General features: G+C 41.3%; 1 protein-coding gene across 4 annotated transcripts; it reads right to left on the bottom strand.

Moving 5' to 3' along the window:
- Positions 1-419: 419 nt before the first annotated feature.
- On the bottom strand, positions 420-6497 carry LOC126367637 (uncharacterized). Of its 4 annotated transcripts, none has more exons than XM_050011255.1 (3): positions 5886-6497; positions 3810-3950; positions 420-3177 (listed from the first exon to the last, which is right to left on the bottom strand). In XM_050011255.1, the coding sequence occupies exon 3, from the start codon at positions 2911-2913 to the stop codon at positions 1357-1359; it is 1557 nt and encodes a 518-aa protein (XP_049867212.1). In that variant the 5' UTR covers positions 2914-3177; positions 3810-3950; positions 5886-6497; the 3' UTR covers positions 420-1356. The 4 variants fall into 4 exon arrangements, with proteins under 4 accessions (XP_049867212.1, XP_049867214.1, XP_049867213.1 ...); XM_050011257.1 differs by having other exon boundaries at positions 6264-6497; XM_050011256.1 differs by lacking the exon at positions 5886-6497 and adding an exon at positions 4413-4879.
- Positions 6498-11729: the final 5232 nt, after the last annotated feature.

Here is an 11729-nt window from a genome sequence, read left to right as displayed (position 1 = left end):
TTGTTTAGCTCATGCTCTCCATCGGGTAGCAGAAAAAATACGTTCTGAATATCCGGATGTAGACACACTGATTGCCAACGGAAAGAAAATTTTTTTGAAGTCTCCCAGTAGAGTAAAATTGTTAAAAGACATGTATCCCAATTTACCGTTGCCACCTCAACCAATAATAACACGGTGGGGCACTTGGCTTGCAGCAGCCTCTTATTATGTGAAATATTTTGACGAAATTAAACATATTTTGACATGTTTGAGAAGTTCAGAAGCAGTCTCAATAAAAAATGCGAAAAATATTATTAATAAAGACAATATTCGAAATGATTTAAATTTCATCGACGAAAATTTTAAAATAATACAAATAGCGTTGACAAATTTACAAAAACGCGATAGATCCATAGTCGAATCATTTCAAATATTTGATGAAGTAAGGTTAGTAGTCAATTGGAGTATGAGTTCACCTATACAAAATAAATTAGAAGCAGTCATAGCTCGCAATCCGGATATTGATATTATCAGGACGTTTTCAGAACAAATCGCAAGCGGTTCAGCAACTGACGATATTTTAATTTGGAAATTTGCCCCGCTGACATCAGTAGAAGTTGAACGGACGTTTTCGACATATAAATGGATATTAAATGTTAAAAGAAATAGATTAAAGTTGGCAAATATGGAAAAGATTATCGTAATTTATTTCAATTCCACAGAAAACGAAAATGCCATTTCAAATGTTGAAGAAATTGATAGTGAGAATGAAGATGACGATTGAAGGAAACAAACTTTTTAATTCAATCGTTCGTTCGTTCGTTTTCTGTCGAATTGAAATAAATTACGATAATTACTGTTTTTATTTAATGCAAAGGATAAATTAAATATTAATCAACAATGTTAAATTTCATTATGATTATCATGTGCTCTTAATTGGTGCCCGATAAATGGCAATAGGCTCGCCCCCTATATGCGACTCAAACATAGCTGGAGTGGGTATTTTATACTTCTGCCTACCCCTTCGGGGTTACAGGCGTGATGCTATGTTTTCTAATGGTATTTCTCTGATTATGTTGTTAATTAACAAATGATTATTTTAACTTGTTGTCTACATTGTATGAACACTTTTATTCGTAACTGAATGCTTACACGTTTTACAATAATAAAAAAATATTTAAAGGACCAATGTTTTTTATTTCTTCCATACTTTTCACTTTAGAAATGATAAACATTTAAAATATATTACTTATGAAATAATTGTTTTCTTTTATAATACCAGTATAGATAGAAAATATCCGAAATCCCGCAATCCCGCAATCCCGCCGGGCGTATCCACACTAATATAATGTTTGAGGTCGTTGACCCTAAATTGCACTACCTATTCCGATCATTGGTGATGACCTTCACTCGATTTCCCACATATGTATTAAGCGATGTTATATTGGTTTTAATCCATGCTAGGACTATTTGTGAATCCGAGTACAAGTGAACATCATCTATGTTTAATTTATGATGCAACGTGTCATACACTCTGACGACCAGTTTTGCAAGCATTACTGCAGCATTGAGCTCAAGTCTGGGTACAGTTAGACTTTGCCTTATCGGGTTCACACGCGACCTTGAACATAACAATGATATTTTTACTTTACCTGTTTGGTCGGTGACACGTAGGTATATACAGCACCCGTAGGCTGTGGTGCTCGAGGCGTCTGCAAAACCTATTATCTGAACAGAGCGTGCGTTGCATACACCGACATGCCGTGCGATGGTTATAGGTGACATGACTTGTAAGCTGTCAAAAAATTCACACCATACCTTTAGCAACTCGTCAGGCGGCCTTTCATCCCAACCTACTTTTGCTAGCCAAAGCTGTTGCATGATTGCTTTCGAGGTTACCAGGATCGGCCCTGCATAACCCAAGGGGTCATAAAACTTCCCAATAAAGCTTAAAATGTCACGCTTGGTTGTAGGCATGTTTTCGTTAGTGCTGGGTGACGAAAGCATGAAAGAGTCGGTGTTAATGTTATAACTTATACCCAAAGTTTTTAGAGAAGCATCATTATCTTTCCCTAACTCTATATCATCAAAATGTTGTTGCGATTTTGGTATGTCATCTAACAATGAAGCGCAATTTGAGTACCATTTGTGCAAATGAAAGCCTCCAATTCCTAGTAAAGTGCATAGCTGCCTTTTTGATTCAATTAACAGTTCCGATGAATCATGTGACACTAAGGCATCATCTACATATGTAGAGTGTTCAATAATATGAGCAGCCAGTGGAAACTGTTCCCTATGTCGGACAGCCAACTCCTTCAAGCACCGTGTAGCTAAGTAAGAGGAAGACTTGAGTCCATAAGTGACTGTATTTAGCTGTATACATTGAATATTTTCCTTGGGGGTATCCCTCCAAAGGATGTTTTGCAATGATCTATATTTTTGGGCGAGTGATATATTTCTAAACATTGCTTTAATATCAGTTACAAAAATAAATTCCCCAGTTCTAAACAACAATAAAATGTCTATCAAATCTTTCTGCACCACAGGGCCATTTAACAATAAATCATTAAGTGATACTTTTTTGTTGCTTTTCATTGAAGCATCAAAAACTACACGACACTTAGTTGTTTTTTTGTCTGGTCTAAGAATTGCGTGATGTGATAGAAAATAAACTGGATCAGAATCAAGATTATATTGACTGATATCTATGAATGTACCATGGCCTTGTTGTACATACTCATGAATAAATTCAGAGTACAGCTTATGTAGCTCTGGATCCCTTTGAAATCTAGCTTCTAAATTTAGATACCTTTTGAGAGCTAGGTTGAAAGTTTGGCCAAGTGTTTCATTTATTGACTCTAGTGGTAATTTAAGAGGTAATGCAACTTCAAACTTGTTATTTTCTGTATCTAAATTCACAGAATTACAAAACATTTGCTCACAGGTCTCATACTCCGGGAGTTTTTCTGGAAAAAATTCAGGAACCCTTTCAGACTCCCAAAACGAGGAGAGCGTGTCACTAAGTGACGTGTCACATGTATTGCAAAATAATGATGTTACTTGGCTTGAATGCTGATTAGTTGGTATGGACCCTGCAATCACATATCCAAATTGTGTGTGTAGAACCGGCAGTTGCTGGCTGGCTCCATTCTCTGACAGGCTGCTTACAGTTGTGGAATGCTCAGACGGCAACAGCACCTGGAAAAATATATCAGCACCCAATAAAATATGTATCACACTTGGCTCATTGAAGTCATTATCAGCCAATGTTACATTGGGAGGTAACACCAAGTTTTCCAATGGTATCTTGACCTGTGGTAGCTTTGAGGTTATGTTCTCAAGGACATGACACGTGACATCTATTTCAAATTTCTTTGTAATTGAATGTAATTGTATATTGACATACTTATTTACATTGTTTATTTTGTTGCCTATACCCACCACTGGAGTATTTAAAGTTTTGGGTTGTAATTGCAATAAATCAACCAATTCACTTGTAATGAAGGATGCTTGAGACCCACTATCAAGTAGCGCCTTCACATGAACTTCTGTTCCATTGCTCGCCATGAGTTTCACTCTAGCTGTAGGCAATAGAACTTGGGTCGCACAGGATTTCATAAATAACGTTACTGGCGACTGAACTGCATCTTTGTGAAGCAATGTGTTGTGCTTTTGTTTGCATACTTCACACTTAAAGAAGTACCTACACTTCTTATTATGATTTCGCAAGCATATTTGACATAAATTATTGTCAGTGACGAATTGTAATCTCTGTTCAGCTGACATCAATTTAAACTTTGGACAAATAAACAATTTGTGTGGCAACTTACATAGTGTGCAGGCAAGTGGCGGCGGTGCTGACTTAACAGTGGCTCCTGCAACGTCCTTCACTGTCACTGTGTGAGCAGCCTTTGAAACGGGGAATTGCACCTGAGTTCTCTCAGCATTTTCAAGTGCAAGGGCTCGACGTTCTAGAAAATCAATCAATGTGCTTACTGAGGGTTTATTATCCTTAATGAGCTGAAATTCCCTATTACAATAAGCATCTAGTTTCCTAGTGAGAATGCATAGGAGTATAGAATCCCAGGACTTTATGTCGTGCTTCAAGTTTTTTAGTGAAGCAAGTTGTTGCTTGACACACGAGACAAACACCCTAATGTTACCTGCTGTTGATTTAGTAATTGGATTCAAATCTAGCAATATGTTTATGTGTTCGTTTGTTATTTTGTACTCATTGTCGTAACGATCCTTTAGCAACGTTTTGGCCTCTGTATAACTTTCAGATTGTAAAGGTAAATTTTTGATAAGATCAAAAGGCTCATCCTTCAAAAAACTGCGTAAATAAAATAGTTTTTGTACGTTTTGTAGGCTGGAATTTCGATCTACTAATGCGTTAAATAATTCTATGAAGGGTTTGTACTCGGAGTACTTACCTACAAAGATCGGAACATTTATTTCGGTTAGGGTGTCGTAAAAGGGGTCCCAACACTTAGAAAAATTTCACTTCAATTTTGTATGAACCATCGACTTAGCCGAATTTTCGAATGAAATTACTATGGAAGCTGGACTTGTAAAATTTTCAAAAGTTGATTCTACGTAGTGTCGCAAAAAGGGTCCGAGACTTAGAATAATTTTGGTCGTTTTTGTATGAACCATCGACTTAGCCGAATTTTCGAATGAAATTACTATGGAAGCTGGACTTGTAAAATTTTCAAAAGTTGATTCTACGTAGTGTCGCAAAAAGGGTCCGAGACTTAGAATAATTTTGGTCGTTTTTGTATGAGCCACGGACATAGCCGATTTTCGAGAGAAATTACTATGAAAGCTGGACTTGAAAAATTCTTCAATTTTCTTTGAAAAAGTAAGTTTTTTTTTATTTTAATATATGCGGAAGAGGTGGGTTAGGGGTGTCTAAAAGGGGGTAATTTTTTGTTATTTTTGCGCTACGACGCACCGTTTTCGAGATATTTTAAAAAATGCGTTTTATGTAATTTTAAAATATATCTTTAATTTTTTCTATGGAGCTCCGCGAAACACGTCCACGCTCGGTGTCCGCCACGCGTATTTTTTTTTTTACAGGTATCCTTCTGTCACGGGTGCGAGCGAAGCGAGCACGGAAATTCGCGGCACCCCGACACTGTAGATATAGGTTACGAAGGCTGTATGGCAGGGGGCGAGCAAAGCGAGCCCCCTGCCATATAGCCGAGTGGGTTAGGTTACTTGTGACCATCGAGGCCCGAAGGGCCGAGAGGCGGCGGTGAAGATTTGTTTCGACATGACAGCAGTCACGGGTGCGAGCGAAGCGAGCACGGAAATTCGCGGCACCCCGACACTGTAGATATAGGTTACGAAGGCTGTATGGCAGGGGGCGAGCAAAGCGAGCCCCCTGCCATATAGCCGAGTGGGTTAGGTTACTTGTGACCATCGAGGCCCGAAGGGCCGAGAGGCGGCGGTGAAGACCTTTAAAGGTCACTGACTTTGAAGGTTTACTACACAAAGTTGATATAATGCGAATATTTTTGATTTTGGGTAAGTGACCTTGACCTTTAAGGTCAATGATCTTGGTGACCTTGACCTTTGAGGTCACTGAAATCGAAAGTTTACTGCATAAAGTTGATATAATGGTAATATTTCTGATTTTGGACAAGTGACCTTGACCTTTAAGGTCAATGACCTTGACCTTTGATGTGTCTGACCTACAGTATATTTGTGAAGAATAAGGGAATAAGGTCATGACCTTGACTTTAAGGTCAGTGACCACCCAAGGTCATCTAAGGTCACCCGTGGTTTCCCCCCCACCCTAATACTCCCACATCCCCCCGGATCCCGAATGTTACTTTGGCGATTTTTGTTAAAAAATTTCTAAGTCCTAATTTTGTATGGGACCCTTTTTGTGACACCCCGACCTTTATTTCAGGCAGCTTCGTTGCCATGGTTTGCAGCGGGGGAGGGCTAACCACCTGGTTATCATCTAACTTTTGCATTAAGCGTTTTATCAGAGTTAGTGTTTCCAAGTATTTGGTTTCAACAGCGTCACAGTCGTCCGCGTCTGGATTAAGCGCACATATCTCCAAGTTAAGTTTTTCAAATCTGTCAAACGTAGCCCTCAACCTCTCCTCCTTTATGGAAAGGCACTGGCGATCGAGTTCCGCACCATCAGTGTCACGAAAATAATTAAAATGTTTCGTCAAAACGCCCTTCTGAGAGGCACGTTTGCGTAAAAGACCTTCTAGAGCCTTAGGGCTGTTATCACAATCCGAATCAGACATAATGGTAAAACAAACACTTTATGATGACTTAGAAACTAAGTACACTTGCTAAATACGCTACAATTACAAAATAAAATATTTGTAACAGGCTAGTTACGCTATACGTGTTGTCGAGAAAAAAAATATGGCGTCGTCGACGAAAAAAGTGGGCGTTTCCGGAAGTATTCGAAGCTCTGCAGAGTCCCCTGGTGACGATCGCGAGTAACAGTATTATACGCGCGAGTCTTCAAACGAACCAATAAATCGATCTGTATCAAGACACAGTTGCCCGCCGATTTTCAAATCGGCGACTGCAAGTGACAGACGTAGTACATCAGCGCCACAGTGGTGAGTAGCGAGACCTCGTTGGTTACCGCCCTGTTGTCACGTGTCGTGGAGCGCGCCAATGGGAAGGCGCGAAAGCGACGCGTTGGTGTGACGTAGCTGTGACGTAGCAGCAATCAGCGCCGCTGTAGCTAGTGGCGAGTAGCTGAATCTTGCCTTGTAATGACGTCACGCCGAAACGCACCATCGAAACCGGAAACACGTATGCTAGGTATGGAATGACTAGCACTTTTGATGTGGGATGCCTAAATAAATACGATACTTGATTTTGGGCAATCTCCTCTCGAATGCTTCTTCTATGTGTATGATGGCGAAGTGTAGATCACGACGAAACCTGTTGTTGTGTCCGGCGATATTGCTGACGACGAAGTAGTTCGCGGGCGAGAAAGTTCAAACCTCACGAAATCACAGTTCTTTCTGAACAACAAATGTCTGCTCGGCACAAATTCACTCGCGGGCCCTTGTGATGCGAAGGACCATGTTTAACTTTCGATAGGGTGCTGGTAAATAAGACAAAAGCCCGAAGTTTAGAGAATCGCGTGTAATGTTCACCATTAGAAAAAGGAGAGAGTTTTTACAGTATTGCCATACTAAAATAATAATTAAAACTAAAATGTTGGGGATGCCAACAAATTTACATAACATAATATAAGCTCACGACTGTATCCAAATTAGGATCGTCAGATCCATCGCTTGTTAGTGACACCCTGTGTATAATTTACCTACTATTAATAATAATAAAAACTTTTATTTCGGACAAACCACAACACACGAATACATTTACTAACATAATTCAAAATTAAATGACCGAAAAAAGGCACAGCGATTATTTGCACAGAGGGCAATACTGATTTTCAACCCTCGCCCATCATCGGACAAACGCAGGTGGCACAAAAATTTAAAAAGAAAAATGCGGGAAATAGTCGGCATCTTATGTATTTACCGCACGTCGCAAAGTGACCCACTGCTAGTTTTATTGTTTTTATTTCGTTACGTTTAAGAATTTTACAGGTATGTAGCTACTTGTCCAGAACAGACAATAACATCTATGATATGACACAGCAGAGCTGCCCCGCGGGCGGCGCTGGAGGACGCCACCGAGCGCGGAGCGGGACGCTGTCGGTGAGATGTAACACTACACAGATTGGTTCGGGGATTATCGCTGCCGCATTCCAGACCGCCCGTGCCGAGGGATCCCAGCGATCCACCTCACAGCACAATGAGAACATGAACAACATGCCAAGTCTAGCCTGAGTAGTCTTCATAAAGGGAACTTGGAACGTAAGTATGTTTTATACATTTACGATTGACGTAAGTTGAGCAGGTACTACAAGTGCCGTTGTGTTACAAGGTGTTGCAAGTGCCGTTACAAGTTTGCAAACAGTTGCTAAACGTCGCTGCGGCGGCGACGCTGCCAATGTCAATATAAGTTCCTGAATTAAACAGGCTTGTGTAAATTGTGTACGTATGTGCTTCATATCCACGATCTCTTATGTATAATATGTTGCTATAGCGACTGTGTGTGAGGAGAGGAGGCCTGTACCTAGTAGGACGTGTATAGGTACGTAATTAGATAGATATAAGTAGGCACCCATGTTTATAGTTAGGTACCTACTTCAATTAATTATATAATGAAGGGATAATAATAACTAGGTATTTACTATTTAGCTAATGAAAGAACGCGTAACATATGATATTGGTATTACGAAAAAGGTCACCGTACGTGTTAACATAGTTACACTTTGATTCGACATATTTTTTGTCGAACGTCTCATCCGCCTAAAAGTACTGTGGCTTCTCAGCCTACATGTATAGCCGAAAAAAAGTACCTGCAAGAAAAACTTCGGCACACGACCCTAGACGTTCTTAATATATGTATATATATGTTTAGCTGCCTAATATTGGTTCCCAGGCGGGTATATTCAAGCATTGCCATCTTCTAAATAGTCACTAACTATATTATATAATAAAATTATTCATCATCATCATCAGCCGTACGACGCCCACTGCTGGGCATAGACCTCCCCCAAGGATCTCCACAACGATCGGTCCTGCGCTGCCCGCATCCAGCGGCTTCCCGCGACCTTCACCAGATCGTCGGTCCACCCTAAAATTATTCAATGGAATCTTATTGTAAAAACGTAAAAGGTACTTTGCTCCTTAAAAGCCTTAGTGATCTTATGCACTAACCGGAATAATAAGGCCAAATAATGTCATTGTGAGAATGGGGTAATGTCAAGTAAAGAGCACGGAAGCATACAACAACAGTTATTGTGTTGGTCCAGTGACCTGCTGACCTTCCCGGTCACACTCCAAATGCTCGGCCACCAGCAGGTATCGGCGGCGCAGCGCGGCGGCGCGGGCTGTACACTCTCTATATATTCGCATTATTGGTATGAAATCTTTTAGCGTGCTATTAGTAATACGTATCTATACTATACGGACTCATAATAATTATAGGGGCCTCTACGTGCTGGCTTCGGCTCCACGCACGCCCTCCAAAAGTCCGGGACTCCATAGGCCCGAGATATGGAAATGACAAACATAATAATAATAAAAAGCGGCCAAGTGCGAGTCGGACTCGCTCATGATGGGTTCCGTAGCAGCAAGTAACATAATGTAAAAATTCTTGTTATCATAGTTTCGCAAAAAAGTGGCTGTGACATACGGACGGACAGAGAGACATGACGAATCCATAAGGGTTCCGTCTTTGTCATTTGGCTACGGAACCCTAATAATGACATAAATCATCATCATTTTGATTCTTGTAAATAGGTGAAGGCATCATGCACGATAGAATGAGATTGTAACAATGCTGACTTCCGGGTCGCGGCTGTCGCGGGAAATGGCTTCACTCGAGGAAAGGAAGCCACCCGGGCGTTTCTGCGCCCCACACACCCCACACATACGCCGCCGCAACCTCCAGCCGCGTGTCGCTGCCTCGAACGACTTGTAAAAATAAAACCATCATAATTTCACGTGATCGACGACTGCGGGGGACTCGAAATAAAAGTTAATGAAATAAATATAACGCATTGGATAGGAATAGTTGTCGTGCGACGCGGCCAGAAATAAGCCGTGATTTATCGTGATTGCGTGCGTAGTGTCGACGCGTGACCGTCGCCGCCGCCGCCGCCGCGCGGTCAGCTGCTGCCCTCACGAGCGTACCTACAGCCGCACTGTCTTATACTGTTACCGTGCTGTCAACCTCTACAGTCTATCATGTGCGGCGAGCAACCGAACTCGGGCGGCGGCGCGGGCGCAGGCGGCGCGGGCGCAGGCGGCGCGGGCTGTCAGCGCGGTGATCACCAGGCGAGGTCGCGGCGTCGCCGACCATCCATTACTTGTCTATACGTCGAGGTCGCCGCCGATGGTCACCACAACCCACCAACGTAATACACACCGATCTGTCTCATTCGTTTGCTCTTGAAACGTCAACATTTACCGTTTATACCGTTTCATATAGGTAGTTACCTAAAAAGAATTCCTACATTCTTTTATGTTTGACAGTTACAATAACCACAATATTGTGTGAGGAACAGTCGCGATCAATGGTCGTACATTACTACGGATACTTATTTGTTCATCATCATCAATTTAAGAGCCACGCTCTTGTCGGTGTAGCATTTTCCATTCCAGTCTATCAAAGGCCAAATCCTTGACTTCCCTATAAGACACGACGTTAACCTTTTCTTTAATCTGTTCCATGTAAGCTCTTCTTGGTCTTCCCCTTCCTCTCTTTCCTTCTTACTTATTTGTTACTTGATGATAAATATTATGTACACGTCACAAAACATGATAATATTATTAATAACTTAGATGATTATTTTGTTTTTAAATTTTTATTGTTTTTTCTGCGGTGGCAGCAGACAGCACAGAACAGAGTGGAATGGCGACTTTAGTGTTTTTGGCCAATATTCAATTGGGATCGTGGCGCCGAAGGAAGTTAGTTTGTAGGTACAGTGGTGTGGTTTCGTAATGACCCTCGACAAACATTGTACCTATTCCCGAATACAAACTTACGTATGTATCCATCTTTTGTTCCCCCTTTGTATTCGCAAATGTGATGTTTGACGTGGGATATTAAATAAGATGCATTTTCTTTAGTATTAGTCTTTAGAGTGTCACAAGACCATAACTACGTAATATATAACATAATCCGTAACACTTCTCTCGTGTGGGTTGTGAGACCGATGACCAACTTCACCAACCCCTGTCAGAACTACCATAATTATTATTATCTTCGGACTTAGTATTTAACAGTGCCCAAACAAAGTGGTACCGTTTCACGAAATGAATTGGATAATGTCCCAGTCAATAATAGAACCCGAATCTCTTGATCCAAACTCTCTAACCTGTACACCACCAAGGCAGTTTGGTTTGTTTGAATTATTATTATAGATATATAGGCATGTACTCAAACAATTAGTGGTAATACGCAGTAGTTATGAGTGAATCAATATCAGTACACAAGATTAATCTCAGGGGACAAGTTGGTGGCGCAGAGCAGCCGCAGTGCGGCGGCGGCGCGGCGTGGTATCAGTGTTGACTCAGCCGCGCCGCCGCCGCCGCCGGACCCGGGCGGCGCGCTGCTCCCGCGGCCCGCTCTTTACCGCAATGCAAACAATTACTGATTCAAAAGTAACGCGCTCCGGCGTGACTCACTAATGAAACTGCGAAACGATTCTTTAATCAAACATTGAACAGATTTGTTATTTACGAACATCTGAAATGACCCGCGCGTCTCTTGCATTGCAAATAAGCTATTTATTAAGTAGAATATTAAACATAAATACCTTCATTGATTAACGTAAAATATTTATCAAGTATCATCTGTCCGTATCGTAGAAGTAACTACAATGTGCGCGGGTCGGCGGCGGCGGCGGCGCGGGCGCGGTGCGCGGCCGAGTTTTACTCCGATATCATGTTTGTACATTAAACTTTCATAACAGGATTAGTTATGAATTATTTATTTCCACTTACACGTCGTAAAAACGCGCATAAAATATGTTTGTATATGAGTCGTTACATCTGCACTGACATAGCTTCCGATAGTGGATGATCTGTATATAGTGCTGATTTAAACACTTACATCACAACTATCACAAGTAAACAAACACTGACGGACGCAGAATGCCGCGTCTGCCGGCGATGGCT

This window comes from Pectinophora gossypiella, chromosome 6 (assembly GCF_024362695.1).
Source record: "Pectinophora gossypiella chromosome 6, ilPecGoss1.1, whole genome shotgun sequence".
Taxonomy (NCBI): domain Eukaryota; kingdom Metazoa; phylum Arthropoda; class Insecta; order Lepidoptera; family Gelechiidae; genus Pectinophora; species Pectinophora gossypiella.
The sequence above is the reverse complement of the archived record's forward strand: the minus strand, read 5'-3'. Positions and strand labels throughout refer to the sequence as shown.